This window comes from Moschus berezovskii, chromosome 10 (assembly GCF_049115385.1).
Source record: "Moschus berezovskii isolate FMDL1 chromosome 10, NW_MosBer_1.0, whole genome shotgun sequence".
Classification (NCBI taxonomy): domain Eukaryota; kingdom Metazoa; phylum Chordata; class Mammalia; order Artiodactyla; family Moschidae; genus Moschus; species Moschus berezovskii.
The window spans coordinates 81,687,900-81,707,209 of record NC_142469.1 but is presented as its reverse complement, the minus strand read 5'-3'; the positions used below and the strand labels follow the sequence as shown (position 1 = coordinate 81,707,209).

The window sequence follows — 19,310 nt, the reverse complement described above, 5'->3', positions numbered from 1 at the left end:
AAAAAAATTTAGAAAATTTAAAAAAGCCTATTCTTGCTTTAATTTAATATAGACTGAACTCTTTTATTTTTTAAAAAAGTTATTTATTTGGCAATGCCAGGTCTTAGTTGCACAGCACGTGGGATCTAGTTCCACAACCAGGTATTAAACCCGGGCGCCATGCATTGGGAGTGCTATCTTTGCCACTGGATCACTAGGGAAGTCCACTTATTTTTAAAGATTTTTTTTCACTATTTTGTTCCCTTATAAATAATCCTGGTAAGATAACTTCCATCCTGCCAACACTTTTTATGAAGCTAATATGGCTCAGCCCCTGTAACAGGTTGACGTAACTTAAAAACCTGATTTTGAGTTATACCTACAACTAACACACAGAATGAAAACAAAAGGGCTCCCCTGGTGGCTCAGACAGTAAAGAGTCTGCCAGCAATGCAGGAAACCCAGGTTCTAGATCCCCTGGAGAAGGAAATGGCAGCCCACTCGAGTGTTCTTGCCTGGGAAATCCCATGGACGGAGGAGCCTGGCAGGCTACGGTCTGTGGTGTCCCAGAGTCAGACACAACTGAGCGACTAACACAGAGAATACTATAGATGAACTAAACGATAAAATTTTGGAAGGAGAAAGGCAATAATGCAGGCAGCAGAGTAGAGGTGGAGTTTGGCTAACCTTAAGAGATAAAGGGTAAGGATGTGGAGAAATGAGAACCTTTGTGCACTATTGGTGAGACTATAAAATGGTGCAGCCACTATGGAAAACAATATGTGGCTCTTCAAAAAACTAAAAGTTACCATATGTTCTTCTGGGTATACATTCAAAAGAATTGAAAGCAGGATCTCAACTAGATAATTGCACACCCATGTTCACAGCAGCATTATTCACAATAGCAAAGAAGCAGAAGCAACACAAGTGTCCATTGATGAATGGATAAACAAAGTGTGGTATATGCAAACAATGGAGTACTATACAGCCTTCAAAAGGAAGGAAATTCTGACGCATGCAATAGCATGCATGAAATTTAAGGACATTATACCATACACAGGTCAGTAAGGCGAAGCCCAAACAGTTCCCTGGAGGATTTGGCAATGAATCGGCCCTTTGGCTGCATTGCTGTTGCAGCTGTGTTAGAGTAGTGGGAAGGGTCTTCCATCACTCCCACTGGCGCCCTCCCCCAGCACAGGGGCTCTTACACTGTAGCTCATGGACTCTCAGAATTGGCTTCAGGGAGTCAGTGAGCTCTCAAGAAACAGGGAAAATGCTGTCTGAATGTGCTTCTCTTTTGCATGACTCTCATCAGATTCTTGGTGGGTTCTGTGATCTAATGAAAGCTCCACATGCCCATAATGAGATATCACCCCAGACTTGTGGGAATGGCTATCATTAAAAAGAATACAAATAACAAATGTTGGCAAGGATGTGGAGAACAAAGAACCCTCCTACCCTGCTAGTGGGAATGTAAACTGTTGCAGCTCATGTAGAAAACGGTACAGAGGTGGCTCAAAAAACTAAAAATATCATATGGCCTGTGCTTCATTCCTGGGTATATATAGGAAAGAAACAAAAGCACTAATCTGAAAAAAATACAATTTTTCCAATGTTCATAGCAGTATTATTTACAGTTGCCAAGTTATGGAAACCACCTAAGTGTCCTTCAACAGATAAATGGCCAAAGAAGATGTGGTGTGTGTGTGTGTAAATGTGTGTATGTGATGGAATATTGCTCAGCCATAAAAAAGAATGAAATTTTGCTCTTTGCAGCAACATGACATGAATGGACTTGAAGAACATTATGCTGAAGTGAGAAAGTCAGACAAAGACAAATACTGCATGATATCATTTATATGTGGAATCTAAAAAAGACAATAAACTAGTAAATAAAACACTGATACAGAGAACAGATTAGTGTTTACCAGTGGGGAGAGGGAGTGGGAAAGGGGCAATACGGGGGTACAAGGAAAATAAGGGTCATTCTACGATTATATGAAATCATATGTGTGAAACTTTTGAAAATTGTAAAGAATTATAGAATTTAAAGAATGTTTCTTTGAAAATAAAAGTTTCATGTGTGCCAAGATGCAGTATTTCTGTTACCCTGATTTTACTTAAATTATGAATGTAATTCCTTTCAGGGGGGACATTTTGAGAACCTAATCACAATGTATAATAGTTTTTCCCATCAGAAGGTATCATCCTAATTCTGATCTGACCCGCAGATGAACTCTTGGCCTGCAGTCTGTTTAAACTGGAGACTTGTAACTTTTGCACTTTAAATCTTAGTGGTGAGTCAGTAGGTTAGGGTACTATACACACGAAAAAATTAACCCAATAGTCAAAAAGTCAAAAGCAGATAGGCCTACTAGAGTAAATATAAGAATGTGTGTGTATTTTCAGTACTCGCCCCTCCCACCCCCATACATTTTGAATGTTACAAGCAAAAAGCATTCTATCTTCTTACTTTTGTTTATACAATCTCTCCACATCTCACTTTCCTCATTTCTAAGTGAGTTAATAGTTGACAGAATCAAAACTATGAGTTTTAATTGTACAAACAAATTTTCATATTCTTAACAGGTTTTTACCCAGTTGCCTATCTGATTTTAACAGATTTCCCACGTATCTTATGTGCTGTGTGAACATTTCTCTTCTGTTTGAGTTAGATCATTCTGAGTTTACATATCTTATGAATTTTGCAGATTTGCTGGAAGAACAAATCTGAAATAACGTGCAGAAATCCATCCTCACTTTTGGAAAAGCAGTTGAGAATACATCTCTTATTGATAGCAGGGGAGATGCTATTCATGTCTTAAGAAATTAAGGCAGTCATTCTTATTTCATTAAGATTGTTGTTGATCATATGCTTAACAGAACTGAGGCCACATTTCAGCCTTGCATCTGAGAGTGATACTGCCGATCAAGAAGACTTGGATGCAGAAGGTGATCATGATGAACGGCCTGCAAATCAAACTGTCCGAAGACCTCATGCAGTCCTTGACGATGCAGTGGCCACCTCAGGGGTGAGCACGCTCAGTTCTACTGTATCCCATGACTCCCAGAGTGCTCACCGATCACTGAACGTACAACTTGGAAGGATGAAAATAGAAACAAATAGGTAAGGCTTATTCCAGTGTGGGTGGGTTTCTTGTTTCTTACTTTTATCTAAGTGCATGTGTTTGGAGTCTACTTTAAAGATTGGTCCACAGAATATACATAAGGTAATTCCTTTTTCCCATTCATATAACCTTGATTTAATTATTTATTAAAATGAGAGATTCATTTTAGCCTCTTTAGTCAAATACATTTTCTGCTTCTCACAATTCAGTCCTTCAGCATCTCTTCTTTGATCAGTGCACTACGATTTTCAGAGTAACTTAGTTGTAACCTCATAGACTGTTTGGGATGCAGGCTCAGAGCAGCATGTACCATCTAGTAGATAGCTGGAAGACAAGCAGAGAGTCTGTGATCTTGAGACCTGTGACTTGGAATATCAGGTTCTTTCAGGAGAGGAAGAACTCTGTTCTTAAGGAGATAAAACTAATGGTTCAAAAGTTTTTCATTTTAGAACCTTGAAACGATGATCCATTGACCACATTTATGATTTTATTTTTAATATGCTATATCATATCTGGACTTTAATTTTTCTTTGTGAATTTGATAACACAGAACTCACATGATCAGGTTATTAAGTGAACAGGAAATATGTCCTTATGCTTCACAAGATGTTGACACAGTTCAAGGTCTGAATCTTTATGAATTATAGCTTCCTGTGCTGGTTACCGTTGACATGTGGGCAACCGACTTTATGACTTTGGGTTGACAGGGAAAACTTTTTTATTATTTATATTTTTGGAGTGAATCAATAAACACTGTTCAAATATTTAGAAACCTTAGTTGAAAATCCAAGTTATTCACCAGGGAGATAAAAATATTTTATTTCTAGTCGTAAGTTTGGGTTCTTAATAAGCTTGAATACCAAGCTTGTGGGAGAAGGCAATGGCACCCACTCCAGTACTCTTGCCTGAAGAATCCCATGGGCGGAGGAGCCTGGTAGGCTGCATTCCATGGGGTCGCTACGAGTTGGACATGACTGAACAACTTCACTTTCACTTTTCACTTTCATGCATCGGAGGAGGAAATAGCAACCCACTCCAGTGTGCTTGCCGGGAGAATCCCAGGGATGGGGGAGCCTGGTGAGCTGCCGTCTATGGGGTCACACAGAGTCAGATACGACTGAAGTGACTTAGCAGCAGCAGCAGGAACCAAGCTTGTATGAGTAGTGCCAACCAACCTCATCCTATATTTACAAACTTGAATTTTAGTTGCACGATTCAGTAAATCCATACTTAGCTTCTACAGTTTACATACAGAAATCTTTCTGAATAAAGGGAAAGTGGCTTTCTTGTTTCTGTATCCTGGATTTTTTAAAAAAAATATTGATTTATTTATTTGGCAATATCAGGTTTCAGTTGCTTGCACATGGGATCTTTGTTGGGTCACATGGGATCTCTCGTTGCGATGCATGGCCTCAGTAGTTGTGGTGTGCGAACTCTCTAGCTTAGTAGCCCCACTACATGTGGGATCTTAGTTCCTTCACCAGGAATCAAACCCATGTCCCCTGAATTGCAAGCAGATTCTTAACCACTGGACCAACAGGGAAGTTCCCTTATCCCAGTCTTGTCCTCTGAAACCCACCTCTTTACTTTCCACCTCTGTTACTTAGTGGAAAAGAACCGGAGTCTTTCCTAAGACTTCATTTAAATCTTCATGTCCTTCATTTCCTCCTCTCCTCAAGCAATATGGGCTTCCCTCATAGCTCAGTTGGTAAAAAATCCACCTGCAATGCAGGAGACCCTGGGTTCGATTCCTGGGTCAGGAAGATCCGCTGGAGAAAGGATAGGCTACCCATTCCAGTATTCTTGGGCTTCCCTTGTGGCTCAGCTGGTAAAGAATCCACCTGCAATGCAGGAGACCTGGGTTCAATCTCTGTGTTGGGAAGATCCCCTGGAGAAGGGTAAGGCTACCCACTCCAGTATTCTGGCCTCGAGAATTCCATGGCCTGCAAAGAGTCGGACACGACTGAGCAACTTTCAGTTTCACTCAAGCAATAGTCCCATTATGATTCTCCATCCATTAGAGCAGCTGTTGATTTTAGTCACTTCCCTTTAGTTTACTCTCTGGCACCCAGTCCTGAATGGAGTTGTGTTTTCATACTCTTCTCTGATTTCTGGAGGAGGAGAGTGCACTCATGACTGTTTAGGTCCTACCACCCACCCGGCTCTGCCCACGGCTTCCAGACAGTAAAGCTACTTTATTTACCCGTGAGCCAGTACATTTGCTCCTCTGGCTCCTGCACCCTCTGTGTACTTACCCTGGCTTATGTCAATAGAACATGCCTCTCCTAAGTGCAGCCTCTTCCTTCTCTCCTCAGCCCATTTGCATTACCCTGACTCACCACTCCCATGGTCCCCACCATCTGTCCACCATGCTTACTCCACCCATGATCCCTGGGCACTGCCCTTCCCCTGCTGCTTTCTTCCCATCTCTTTTCTGAGGGTATCAGACAGCTGAGGGCCTGCTCCCCACATCTGCCCACAGGAATTACCATGTCTTTATTACGTTAGGATGTTGTTGCAGTTCTTACAAAGCCCACTCATTTATGTTTTCTACGTATTTACACTCACATGTGTGAAATCTCTATGGTTACTGGCCTCCTTTTTTTCTTTTTCTAGTAGAATCTCCCACAGCTCCTCCATCAGCCCTAGAAAAGTGAGACAAGGCACAACATTCACTTCATGTAGGGGTCTAAAGAAAGGGCGGTTGCATTAGGACAGGTGCCAACAAGGGGCTGGTCATGTCTACACCGGTCCTTGTAATTTTCAGTTGAATATTACTTGATATACAGATGTATATATATTGCAAAATAAACTTGAGGAAATGTTAATGTGTTTTTAGGAAAGGGTGTAATCCTCATGTTAGAAATCGTAAGCTTATATTTAGGATAATCACTGAAGAATATCTTTTCAGCCCTTGATTATTAGATCATTGATAATATTAAATAGCAGAAAGTAACAAAATAGCTTTAGGAAGCATGTTTTACTTAAATATAAAGTATATGCTTACCTAAAATATTCTGAAAATAATTCACTTCACATAAGGAATTGGGACAATAATGCAGAGGTAGTTAAAATCTAACTCAGGAGGAGCTGACTGGTTATCTGATTTCCCTTTCCTGCAATTCTGGAATTACCCACCAACCCAGCTCCCCACCCTCACCTATTTGAGTTAAAAAATTGACCTTATGGCTGATCCTTGCCAAATTTGTCTGGCACAGAGAGGCAGTCAATTGCCTTGGTTTCAAAGGATTTCCCTACTAACAGACCAAGTAAAAACAAAACTGATGGACTGGATATGTCCTAAAAATAAATAATTTTGAGGGCTGGATCTGGGACAAATGAGGTGGCTTGTCAGTGCTTTGTTTCCAACGTTAAGTTCTGGCTTTTAGGATAAAAAGGAGATACATAGTCTAAATGTGTGCATACTAAGTTACTTCAGTCATGCCCAACTCTCTGTGGCCCTGTGGGCCATGGCCCGCCAGGCTCCTCTCGCTGTCCATGAAATTCTCCAGGCAAGGATATTGGAGTGGATTGCCATGCCCTCTTCCAGGGGATCTTTCTGACCCAGGGTCTCCTGCGGCTCCTGCATTGCAGGCAGACTCTATGGCTGAGCCACTGGGGAAGCCCATAATCTAGATAGACGTAGTTAAATTCTAGAAAGTTTCACTGTGTGTTCTTTGAGAAAAGCAGTAAGAATATACTATCGCTATTCATACTGTAAATTAGCACGAAAGACAAAAATATATACCAGACCAAAAATTGCCAAATTAAAAATTCATACTGAGCTTGCTGAAACTTTCTCTGAATACCATTTGTGTTGGAATAGATAAGTTTCCCTTAATCCTCTCCTTCCTTCCTTCTTTCATTTCTACTGCTTAATCCATTTAAGTGTGCTGTTTGCTCCACAGTTGTCTTTAAACAAGCTGTCTTCCTGTAACCCAACCCACTCCAGTACTCTTGCCTGGAAATCCCATGGATGGCGAAGCCTGGTGGGCTGCCGTCCATGGGGTCGCACAGAGTCGGACACGGCTGAAGTGACTTAGCAGCAGCTTCCTGTAACCACTGTCTCTGTCTGCCGCCCACTGTTTTCTTTTTGTCTCATCTACTTATCTACTTTGCCAACAAAGGTCCATCTAGTCAAAGCTTTGGTTTTTCCAGTAGTCAGGTATGAATGTGAAAGTTGGACTATAAAATTGATGTTTTTGAACTGTGGTGTTGGAGAAGACTCTTGAGAGTCCCTTGGACTGCAAGGAGATCCAACCAGTCCATTCTAAAGGAGATCAGTCCTGAATATTCATTGGAAGGACTGATGCTAAAGCTGAAACTCCAATACTTTGGCCACCTGATTCGAAGAACTGACTCACTGGAAAATACCCTGATGCTGGGAAAGATTGAAGGCGGGAGAAGGGGACAACAGAGGATGAGATGTTTGGTTGGCATCACCGACTCAATGGACATGAGTTTGAGTAAACTCCGGGAGTTGGTGATGGACAGGGAGGCCCAGCGTGCTGCAGTCCATGGGGTCACAAAGAGTCGGACACGACTGAGCGACTGAACTGAATTGAACTGAACTCTACTACAACCCTTTCTTCTACCTGATAGCGTCCCATGTCTCTGTCCTGTGGGAAAGGGGTAGAACCTGGGGATCAGGGAGAGAAACCCTAATGAACCCTGGGAGGCCTCTTGTCCAGTGCCTGAGGCTCCAGCAGAGAACAGACAGCCCTTCTTAAAGGCCAGACACTGTGCTTGGCATTCTACCTATTCTGATTCTCATCAGTGATTACAGTAATCCTCTCAGGAAGTTCTACTCTTCCTTTTTACAAATGAGAAAACTGAAGCCCAGAGGCATTCAGTCATTTGTCAAGGTTAACACAGAGTTTATGGCTAAACCAGGATACAAGCCCAGGGCTGTCTCCAGTTGGGCTGTGCTGCCTTCAGACCATGTCAACTGAAGCAGAAACAAACTTTTGGAATGGAATCTGGTCCTGAGTTAAGTCTATCAATACTCACAAAGTAGAACAAAGAGCTTTTAAGAGCCATGAAACAATGTACCTTGATGATCTTATACATAATTATATTTGTTGTTCAGTCACTCAGTCATGTCCTACTCTTTGCAGCCCCATGGACTGCAGCACGCCAGGCTTCCCTGTCCTTCACCATCTCCTGGAGTTTGCTTAAACTCATGTCCATTGAGTCAGTGATGCCATCCAACCATCTCATCCTCTGTCATCCGCTTCTCCTGCCTTCAGTTATTCCCAGCATCAGGGTATTTTCAAATGAGTCAGCTCATCCCATCAGGTGTAGTAGTGGCGCTTCAGCATCAGTCCTTCCAAGGCATATTCAGGGTTGATTTGCTTTAGGATTGGACTGGTTTGATTTCCATGCAGTCTAAGGGATGCTTAAGAGTCAACACAGTTCAAAAGCATCAGTTCTTTGGTGCTCAGTCGTCCAACTCTCACATCCATACATGACTACTGGAAAAACCATAGCTTTGACTATATGGATTCTTTTGTTGGCTCAGACAGTAAAGAATCTGCCTGCAATGCAGGAGACCTGAGTTCAGTCCCTGGGTCGGGAAGATCTCCTAGACAAGGAAATGGCAACCCACTCCAGTATTCTTGCCAGGAAAATCCCATGGACAGAGGAGCCTGGGGAGCTACAGTCCATGGGGTCACAAAGAGTTGGACATGACTGAGCTACTTCACTTTCACTTTGTCAGCAAAGTAATGTCTCTGCTTTTTAATATGCAGTCTAGATTTGTTACAGTTTTTCTTCCAAGGAGCAAGCATCTTTTAATTTCATGGCTGCAGTTACTATCTGCAGTGATTTTTGGAGCCCAAGAAAATAAAGTCTGTCACTGTTTCCATTGTTTCCCCATCTGTCTTAAAGTATTACAATTCTGAATTCAAGTTACTCAAAGATAGTTTTCTAAAAACTCAGAATATCTCTCTTCACAACTTGGAATATTTTCCCAGTAATGGGAATGGTGAATGGGTTGCCACTTGGCTGTCAGTTGTGCAGTGAAGCTTTCATGGGTAAGAACCATGTAAAATAATACTTCTCCTTATTTCTTTGGAGAATGTATCAGATACCAATGGGGAACTGAATGTACCAGGAACACAGCTGTGGTTTTACTCAGTTCATTGTTCCCTTTAGAAGGCCGAAAAATAACAGTAACAAATACAACAACCCAAGCAGTCTTCATTAACATTTATTGAGGACTGATTATGTGCCAGGTACTGTTGGTGACCTCCCCTATAGTTGTGAAGTGAAAGTGTTAGTCGCTCAGTCATATCCAGTGCTTTGCGACCGCATGGACTGTAACCCACCAGGCTCCTCTGTCCATGGAATTCTCCAGGCAAGAATACTGGAGTGGGTTGCCATTCCCTTCTCCAGGGGATCTTCCTGACCCAGGGATCAAACCCGGGTCTCCTGCTTTGCAGATGGATTCTTTACTGTCTGAACCACCAGAGAAGAGTTACTTCTCAAATTTTCAGTTTAAAAGAAAGTGAGTCCCTTCCTTCTTTGCATTCATTGCCTATTGTATTACCATGTTGACCAACTTTTTCGATGAGGGGCTGTGCAGGTAAACACCATACATAAATTTGTTTGCCATTATGGTCATAAAAGGAAACAGAACAACATCTCTGAAGCGTCTGTCAGCCAATTAGGGGTGCAAATTTTAAATTCTTGTCTGGAAGCACACTTTCTAGAGCTTTGCTACTCAACTTGGATGTCTGTGGATCTGGGAGCTTATTACATATGCAGAAACTCAGAGCTCCCTACCCACCCCTGCTCCCCAGCCAGCTGCTGGATCAGAATCTGCATTTCAATAAAACCCCAGGATGTTTGTGTTCATTATAGCTTGAGAACCCTTGTCTGGAAGGTCATTCTGTGGCTGCTCCCACTTCATTATCCTGTCAACCAATATAATTTCCTTCTGCAGATTACTGGAAGAATTGGTTCAGAAAGAGAAAGAATTGCAAGCACTCCTTCATCAAGCTATTGAAGAGAAAGAACAAGAAATTAAACACCTGAAGCTTAAGTCCCAACCAAAAGGTGAATAGCAGAAAATTTTAAAGTAATACTGTTCAACCAGAGTGCCACAGAGAACTAGAAAGCCGACAGGCAAACTTTATGTCTTGGCTTATTCAGCATCTGTCACTTGTAACACAACTACAAGCAGAGATTGCTGTACAAAAATATCCAATTCTTAATTGTAGCAAACTATTATTTCTTACAAGTAGAGTAAAAATGTTTCATAATTATCTTTTCCTGAGATTATATATTATTGAGGTAAATAGGGCTCTCACCTTTTTTGTCTTCATTTCTTTTTAAGGATTTCACAATGAAATTACTAGAATAATACTGTTTTTGTCATTTTGCATTTGTATTCTGTGTATTCTAGTGTTTTATAATTTGATAAGGCTGCTAAAGCTGAAACTCCAATACTTTGGCCACCTCATGCGACGAGTTGACTCACTGGAAAAGAGTCTGATGCTGGGAGGGTTTGGGGGTGGGAGGAGACGGGGACGACAGAGAATGAGATGGCTGGATGGCATCACCGACTCGATGGACATGAGTTTGGGTGAACTCCGGGAGTTGGTGATGGACAGGGAGGCCTGGTGTGCTGTGATTCATGGGGTCGCAAAGAGTCGGACACGACTGAGCGACTGAACTGAACTGAACTGAACTGAAGTAGAATAAAGATAAAGCAATAGCAAGTCATAAGTTGAATATACTTTAATAAAATGTTCTGTCAATTATATCTCGTTTTTTTTTTTTAAGTCATAGATTGGAACTTTAAAGAAATCTATTCTGTGAGAAATTGGGGATGAAAGATAATCTTTAGGCAATCTTATTTAGCCCATTTAGAGGAAAATAAAAGTAATTATTTTTTGTTCAGATATATGGTCCTTCCATATTATTGAAAATAATGGAAAAAGAGATTATTATAATTATATGATTCTCTGCTAATTATGCTCATCTTTGTTGCCTGAAAAACACACAGTACGATTTTGATGCATCATTTTATTCTAAGAAGCTATAAAATTGATACGAAACTACAAGGTGGAAGTATCATTCATTATTGTTAGTGACTGTCCATTTACTAGTATATTAAGCAGCCTTAAAGAGTTTGATTTGTGTTATCTTGTAGACTGCCAGTCTCAAGGTTTCTATTAATTATACTGTGATGGAGAAAAGTCTGCTAAAGTATCAGTAAATGTTGACTATCGAATGACCTCTGAAGCTAAGACTGTCCCTCCTTATCCCCTCACCCCAATTCTGTTCCAGATATTCCTGGGTTGCCAGTGTGCCACTCCAGTTCTCCTGGCACAAACACTGAAGATTCTGAACTTACTGACTGGCTGAGGGAAAACGGAGCCGATGAAGACACTATAAGTCGGGTAAAGAAAACATTCTATGAGACGAACATTTTTTCACTTGTTTCCTAATGCTGAGTGCCTGCTATGTGCCAGGCACGGGGGATACACTGGTGAGAAACTCTGACCCAGCCCTGCCCTCCTGAGGCTCACAGACTAGGGTGAAAGTGAAGTCACTCAGTCGTGTCCGACTCTTTGTGACCCCACGGACTGTAGCCCACCAGGCTCCTCCGTCCATGGGATTCTCCAGGCAAGAATACTGGAGTGGGTTGCCATTTCCTTCTCCAGCGGATCTTCCCGACCCAGGGATCGAACCCAGGTCTCCTGCATTTGCAGGCAGACGCTTTAACCTCTGAGCCACCAGGAAGGCACACAATAATCAAAGAATTCCACATGTACAAATATAATTATGTCCTGATCCAGTCTGTAAAGGAAAGGTTATCAGGTATTAGGAGACAGAGGGAAGGAGAAGTTGGGGAAGGCTCTTTGAAAAGATGATTGGCGAGCTGGAGTCTAAAGGAATACTTAGGAATAAACTGTATGTCTGCTCTGGGATGGGGGAAGACAAAAAGGGAAAACCATTCGGGGCGGAGAACAGAGACAGTGAGGCAGACAAAAGCTCTGTGGTCCAGAACCCGTAAGGATTTTTATGCTGTGTAATTGAAAATAAAGAATAGGAAAAATCAAGACAAGAACTAAAAGGAAAAAGTTCTTCTGCTTCTCATTCTTTCTCTCGTTTTTTAACTCTTAAATTCTCATGTGACATTCTTAGATTCCACTGGGCAGCAGCTATTTATTACTACTTAATAAAATAGACTAGTGAACTTATATCAGAAACAAACACTTTCTATACAAACTATATTATGTAGGGAACTTTTGTAGTTAGCACGAATAGATTTATGTTTTACGATCACATATATGTGCAGTAAGAGGTTATATTTTTATTATTTTATAGAAATAATAAATAGAAAAAATATTTATTTTGATACAATATTTTGTTGATTTCAGTTTTATATTTAAATTTTTTAAATGACTAAGAAAAAAGATGAATTTCTCTTGGCTTGATAATTTATTAGATCGCTTAATAAAATTTAAGAGTCTCCTTAGAAATCTGCAAGCAAATTACAAAAGTTTAAAGGATTTTCTCACCTATGGGAAAAATTTAAACAATCAAATTTTCCAAAATATTTTCCCCTCTAACTTAGACTCAAATAAAATTAAGGAGTAGTCATTGATGACCCACTAAATCACTGACCTTTTTGAAAGATTTAAAATTAAAACCTTCACTTAAATTCAGGACTCTGATTTTTAAGTATCGGAAAGTTTTCAGAAATTAAGTGTAAACAACACATTTTACCCACTGGGAAAAAATAAAGCTACAAAGCACTAAATCTTTTAAATACAAACATTATCTTATAAGCAGCAGATGTAATTACAAGCAAGTCTTATCTATCCATCAGAAGACCAATCAGAAGTACTGTGTTACTTGTCATCTTTCTGTTCCTACAAGTCATATGGATGTGATTCTTTGTAATTATTTTGTAATAGGGGGGACTTTTTTCTAATAATTCCAAAAGAGTCTGTCTTCAGTGAATTTCCTTTTAGATTTATTTTTAATTATTGCCAATATTTACATTGTGGATAGTTTGCTATTTATGGAAGTGCATAAGACATCTTACTTTTGTGCATATTTTACTTTCTCCACAGTTTTTGGCTGAGGAGTATTCATTAATGGATGTTCTCTACTATGTTACACGTGATGATTTAAAATGCCTGAGACTAAGGTACCACTTTCCTTTCTGTTCAGTCTCATCATGATGGAAAGAGCACTGGGCTGAGATCAAGAAGCCTGGGTCCCTTCCCAGCTGATTGCTAACTAGCTCTAACTAGCTCTCCAGTCTTGGGTCAAGTCCTTGAGTTCTCAGCTGCTCTGAGTAACCTGAGTTGCTTGGACCAGGCTATTATTGGGAGCACTAATAACCAATATGTCCATATTAGGAAATGCACATCAGCCAGGATAATTTCTTGATAACGTATCAGATTAAGACCATGCAGATATCTTAAAGCTGATATTTTAAACCAAATGCTCTAATTTGGTTCATGATCATATCATGCTTATTAAAAATACCATGATGAGGTGCTGATTTGCCACCCAAATAACATGGTATAATCTGAACACAGTTTCTTACAATAATTTGTTGTCTCCATCAGGCCAAGCACAGACCTAACTATTACTCCTATCCACCTCTAGAAAGATGCATTTCAAAAGTGCTGAAAATCTAAAATGATGCCTTGGGCCCTGGTTGTCTGTGGGAGTGGAGAGGAAAGGCATGGAGGGGTGAGGAGAAAATATATACAGAAAGAATACATCAGGACTAACAAGCCTTTGGGATCTTCATGTTCTGATCAGAGCCACTGAAAACTAAGTCACTTTCACATTTCAAAGGGCGCTGTTTCAAGTGAAACCCTCTCTTCACCATGTTCTTGTGTCTTTACACAGGGGCGGGATGCTGTGCACCCTGTGGAAAGCCATCACTGACTTCCGAGACAAACAGGCTTGACTGTCACTCAGTTTGTTTCCAACTTTCCGTGGAGATTCTAAAAATGAATATAGACCTGATCTTCTTCTAGGGGAGGGAGAATCGAAGGGACAGGAGAAAGAAGCTGCACTTTAAATCCAGTATTTGTTTACTCGTGTTAAAAAAAGAATAGACGAAATACACTGAAATTTCCTAACTGCTTCTGTTTCTATGATTCATAAGGACTCTTTATAAGGACTCTCAAAATAATCCCAAACACTGTGATGTGTGGCATTATTTTGGTCCGAACATTTTTATGGAAATATTTTTAATTCAGCAGCTATAATAACTCAGCCAAATGTTTATTTCACACGAAACAGAACATTTCATGTGATTGTGCATCACTGGAGCAAAACCAAAATGTGACCATAACTGTTTAGGCTTATGTGTGTTTGTATTATACCCTGATCATTTGAGTAGAAGTGCGTGATTTGGATTACTGTATAAAGTTTATGGTTGTTTTTTTTTTTTAAGTGTGCAGAATCTGAGAACAGTGGTTTTTACTTACCTGTATTAATTGTAATATTAACTCTATTTTGTAACTTAAGTTTCTGGTCTAGAGTACATTCATTTGAGTCATTTATGTACTACTGAACTGTACCAGTTGCACCTGCCTGAATCCTAGTAATGTTAGCTTGTTCTAAAGCTATCCCTTGTGTCATATTTACTCTAAAAAGTAAAAAAACTCTCAAAATACTGTTTTGATAAATTCTAAAGAATTTGTATTTTGTTCTGGCAATCTAGATAATTACTGTGTCAAAATTCTAACTGTTCCTTCAGCTCTAACATTAAATAGAATCTGTTGTCTCTTCAAGTACTCAAAGAGCAACTGATGTCCAAGTCATTCCTTGGGGCTACTGAGTGGTAAGAGAGAGAAGACTGGAAAACAGAATAAAAGAAACTCAGTGTCTTTTTCTCAAGACCCCAAGTTACCTTGGATGACTACTGTGTATCTCAAGGGGTCTGCAAATAGCACCCCACTGGGGAACACTGCATTTTCTATCACCTTAATTTCAATTCTCATATTTGAGGTAAATGTTTTTATATTAAGCTGGATATGTAGTATATTTTATAAGACTTCCCACATGAATAGGATGAAGTCTGAAGCTCCTAGATGGATGAATGACATAAACAACTTTCTTAAATACAGAGGAACTTGTTTATTATGTAATATAGAAATAACAGAGCTGATCTTGTATCATAACTTGATCCATATAGAACAGTCTTTAATAAAACAGGTAGTCATCTTTATTCCTATGTGAAAATCAACATACAGTACATGTTTTACATATTGCACTAGAGTGTGCAAAAAGTCCTCACCAGTATGTTCCTATTTGATACTTGCAACAACACAGCTGCATTTTTTTTCTTCCATCCTGATCCTGAGAACAGTCCTGTGTCCTGTGGAGAAATCTCAAAGGAGGTGAGGTATAAATGAAATCGTAAATCATTTCACTCACACTTAAAGACAGGATAGCTTGTTTATCAAGCCACAGTTTATATCCCCACCTGTAATGGTTAAGTGCTTCTTTTAAAACCATATATATATACATCAAGCTACCTATTTTGAGCCAACTCTTTAATGATGGAATCTCCTCTTGGCACCTCCCTCCTACCGTATGTAGTAGTAGTGTTCAGTAGCTCAGCCGTGTCCAGCTCTTTTGCGACCCCATAAACTGCAGGCAACAGGCTCCTCTGTCCATGGGGTTATCCCAGCAAGAATAGAATACTGGAGTGGGTTACCATTTCCTCCTCCTCCCCTGTATCTATGGGCAAATGTTTCTGTATCCCTATATGGTTCATAATATACTCCCAGACTAGCATCCTTGGGGCTTTTTCAGAATTCTGGGCCTTAGTCACAACAAAAGGCAATTCCCTTCTAGCTCAATGTCCACGAAAGTTTTGCGCTGAAAGGCCTTTGGCATCCATCAAGGCCAGTGATTCTCAAGCCAGCTTCATGTTAACATGATCTGGACACTTAAAAATGTATATCGATACCACCGCCTCAGAAAGACTGTTGCTACTGGTTTGCGGTAGGTCTCTACAGATAATTTAAGGCTTCCTTGGTGGCTCAGTGGTAAAGAGTCTGCCCTCAGTGCAGGAGATGCAGGTTCAGTTTCTGGGTTGGGAAGATCCCCTGGAGAAGGAAATGGCAACCTACTTCAGGATTCTTGCATGATAAATCCCATGGATAGAGGAGCCTGGCGGGCTACAGTCATGGGGTGCAAAAGAATCAGACGTGACTTAGCAACTAAACAATAACAGATAATTTAACACTGTCAAGTCCCACCTCCTAATGCCAAGTGACACCTGGAGAGCTACACGGACAGCTCCTTTCCACTAACGTGGTAATAAGATGGTTACTATTCACTGTTCATTTAGTGCAGAAAGTCCAGGCACATAGGCCTGGAGCAAAACGACCACTTCCCTTGTGAATTCACCTCTAATTCACCTCTCCCACTCTCAGTTTCCTCATTTGAAATGGGGGAAAGAACATGGGGTTGTTGTAAGATTTAAATAATTGTTTTAAATCTATAGGTGTGGGTCTGCTTAGAACAATACTTAGCAGATGTATAGCACTGCCATGCTGCCTGCTATTATTATCATTCATTACAAAGTACTTCTTAAATACGTACTGGGTACTGAATCCTGTGCATGAAAAAGACACAGTTCTCCCTGAAGCTCACTTTCAGAGATGGAGTCAAGACAATAGAAACAACAGTACATGCAGTAAGCGCTATAGTTGCATCAAACTGCCAGAGAGGGTCAAGAGAGACTTTACAGCAAAGTGAAGGTCCAGGGCTGAGCCTAGAAAGATTTTTGTAACAAAATAGATTCACGTGGGTGCCAGGGGTAGACTCAAAAATAGATCCAATGTTTCTTTTAAACCAGTTTGACCTCTTTTTCCTAGTTCTGTTATTGCATATTGTGTTTCTTTCATTTCTAAGCTATCACATGACACAGTTTGGCAAAGAAGAATTAACTGTGAACCCACTGGAAGGCCTACTGTGTGTGAGGTGTTGTAGCAGCAGGAGAGATAGACACAAAGCCCATCAGGTTCAGAATGCAGGCACGTGTGTCACTGAGGACATCTGCAGCCTGTCAACAGATCAAGTAATTGACGGCTCCAGACTTTATGGACACCTACAGAGAAAGAGAAGACGAAGCCCCTGCCACCAAGTCATTCGTATCAGATTGAAGAGGCAGATGTGCAGTAACAAACCACATCTGACCTGTGTTAGAGGCTGGACAAGTTACAAGTACAGAAGACCGTGGAGAGGTTCAGAGGACCAGCCCGCCAAGAGACCCAGGGCAGGTGGAATAAGTCTTACTGAGTTGGTGGACCTCAACTTGGGCCTTGAAAGAAAGGAAGTATTAAATTACTTAGGACTGGAGAAATCACTCTGGCAAACAGCTCCAAGAACAAAGGCAGAATGAGATTTTCAAGGTGTTCCAGAGAAAGTGAACAACTTTCATATTGCACTAAAGCATACACAAATTTTAACTCATTTTAACTCTTACTTGGCTGGAAATATGAATTATAGAGATGAAAAGTGGATATGGGATAGGAGAGCTCAGGATGTAATTGGGGGATCGTCAGGGAGGGAAGTGGAGTTAGTATTTAATTATGTAGAAATGGGGAATCTAAGTTTTCTGAGCAAGGTGTGTGTGTTAGAAGATTAACTTAGTAAAGTTGTGTTGGGTAAATTGGAATGGAAATTGGACAGAGCAGTTCAGAAACTGTTTAAGATGTGAATGAGGGTCTAGTGGAAGCTACAGAGCGATACGAAGTGAGAGGGTGGAATTAAAACAGTGAATTGACAAAGTTTTGGAACCCTGATTTGGGCAGTAATGAAGATGTTGAACCTACGTGAGTAAGAGAATTCAAAAATAGGCAAGTTTGGGAGGGTGCTGGTCTGGGGACCTGCTGAATTAATGTCAGGGCATCCTGCTAGAATGCACATGAATGAGAGCGTGCTAGAATGTCCAGAGACCCTTGAGGATGTATTGGCAGAAGTCAGGGTATAGATTCTCGATTTAGGAGTCACTTGGATGGAGATAACAGTAGATGAGGGCTGTCAGAATAGAGATAGAAAGCTTATGGCCTAAGATTTGGGGAGGAGGCAGGTTTGGGGACAAGTTGAGAAGAAGGAAGAATCCACAAAACAGACAAAAGAACTGACCACAGAGGAGTGAGAAACATCAGGCCAGTGGGGTAAGCCAAGAGGAAAACAATCAGGCTCGAGTGCTGCAGAAAGTCTAGGGGAATACAGATCAAAAATTAATAACAGACTTTGATTTTGTGACCAGGAAAGCGTTTATAGACAGGTAAGAAAGACCACAGCCGGTTAAACAAAGATAATAAGCTGATGGTAGCACAAGGTCCACATGTTCATTCCCTTTGGTGAACAAAATATATGACAAGATTTGGCAGGGTGGGAAGTCAAAGGATGAAATTTTCAGAATCATAGAGTCCTGAATGTATTTGTTGGGGCAGAGCCCCTTGAATGGGGAGGGGTTTGGGGAGCAGGGATAAGGGAGAGAAGAGGTTTCAGAGGTGGCAGGAGGGGGAGTGGGTGGCCTGAGGACATCCAGCTCTTCCCCTGGAAAAGGGAGTCATGATGATTCGGCAAGGTTTTGAGTTGGACGTGGGCGCTCAGGACAGATGGCTTCCGTGTTCTCAGGAAAGTGCAACATGAAATACAATGTGGTGGTGTGACATTTAACAGATGTCGTCCATTCCCGCAGTCACCCAACAGTCCACTCTGTTACAGACACTGCATGGGGTCTGGAATACAGAGTCTGTACAGGGCCTAACTGCAGAATTTTGGTGTGTTTCTTGTTGCATTTATTTTTGTGTAACTTGTGACAAACTAAAACGTAAGTTATCAAAAGAATGGGAGAAGGAATGAGCACAGACAAACAAAAACCAAACACACATAGAAATAACACACCAATAAGTCTTCACTTTGGGGACGGGAGGAAGTCAAAGAAATAACTCATTGGTTCACTTAAGTAAATAGTACAGCAGAAGATTGAAAACAAATGGCCTCCTTTTCCTAAGGAGGCTTCTTGATTCTTTTTCTTTCAGAGAATTCAGAGTCTTTCTGATGTTCAAAGGAAAGTGTCTTAAACCCTGGTGACTTATTTTATTAAAAAATACTTTGGGTTGGACCCAAGCTGAGGTCTAAAACTAGCTCCATCCACCTGATGTTTTAGTTTCATTAGAAGGGTGATAA

At 40.7% G+C, this 19,310-nt stretch overlaps 1 protein-coding gene across 2 annotated transcripts in view; it reads left to right on the top strand.

Annotated features, from left to right (window-relative positions):
- Positions 1-18,571, top strand: part of MAP3K5 (mitogen-activated protein kinase kinase kinase 5) — a 229,799-nt gene extending 211,228 nt beyond the window's left edge. Inside the window, exons 27-31 of one of the 2 annotated variants that reach the window (XM_088840777.1) lie at positions 2,863-3,106; positions 10,054-10,166; positions 11,403-11,515; positions 13,199-13,275; positions 13,992-18,571. In XM_088840777.1, the coding sequence (XP_088696903.1) occupies positions 2,863-3,106; positions 10,054-10,166; positions 11,403-11,515; positions 13,199-13,275; positions 13,992-14,052 (608 nt within the window). In that variant the 3' untranslated portion in view covers positions 14,053-18,571. The remainder of the gene's footprint in view (positions 1-2,862; positions 3,107-10,053; positions 10,167-11,402; positions 11,516-13,198; positions 13,276-13,991) is intronic. The other variant, XM_055432817.2, reaches the window with a different exon arrangement.
- The last annotated feature ends 739 nt before the right edge of the window (positions 18,572-19,310 follow it).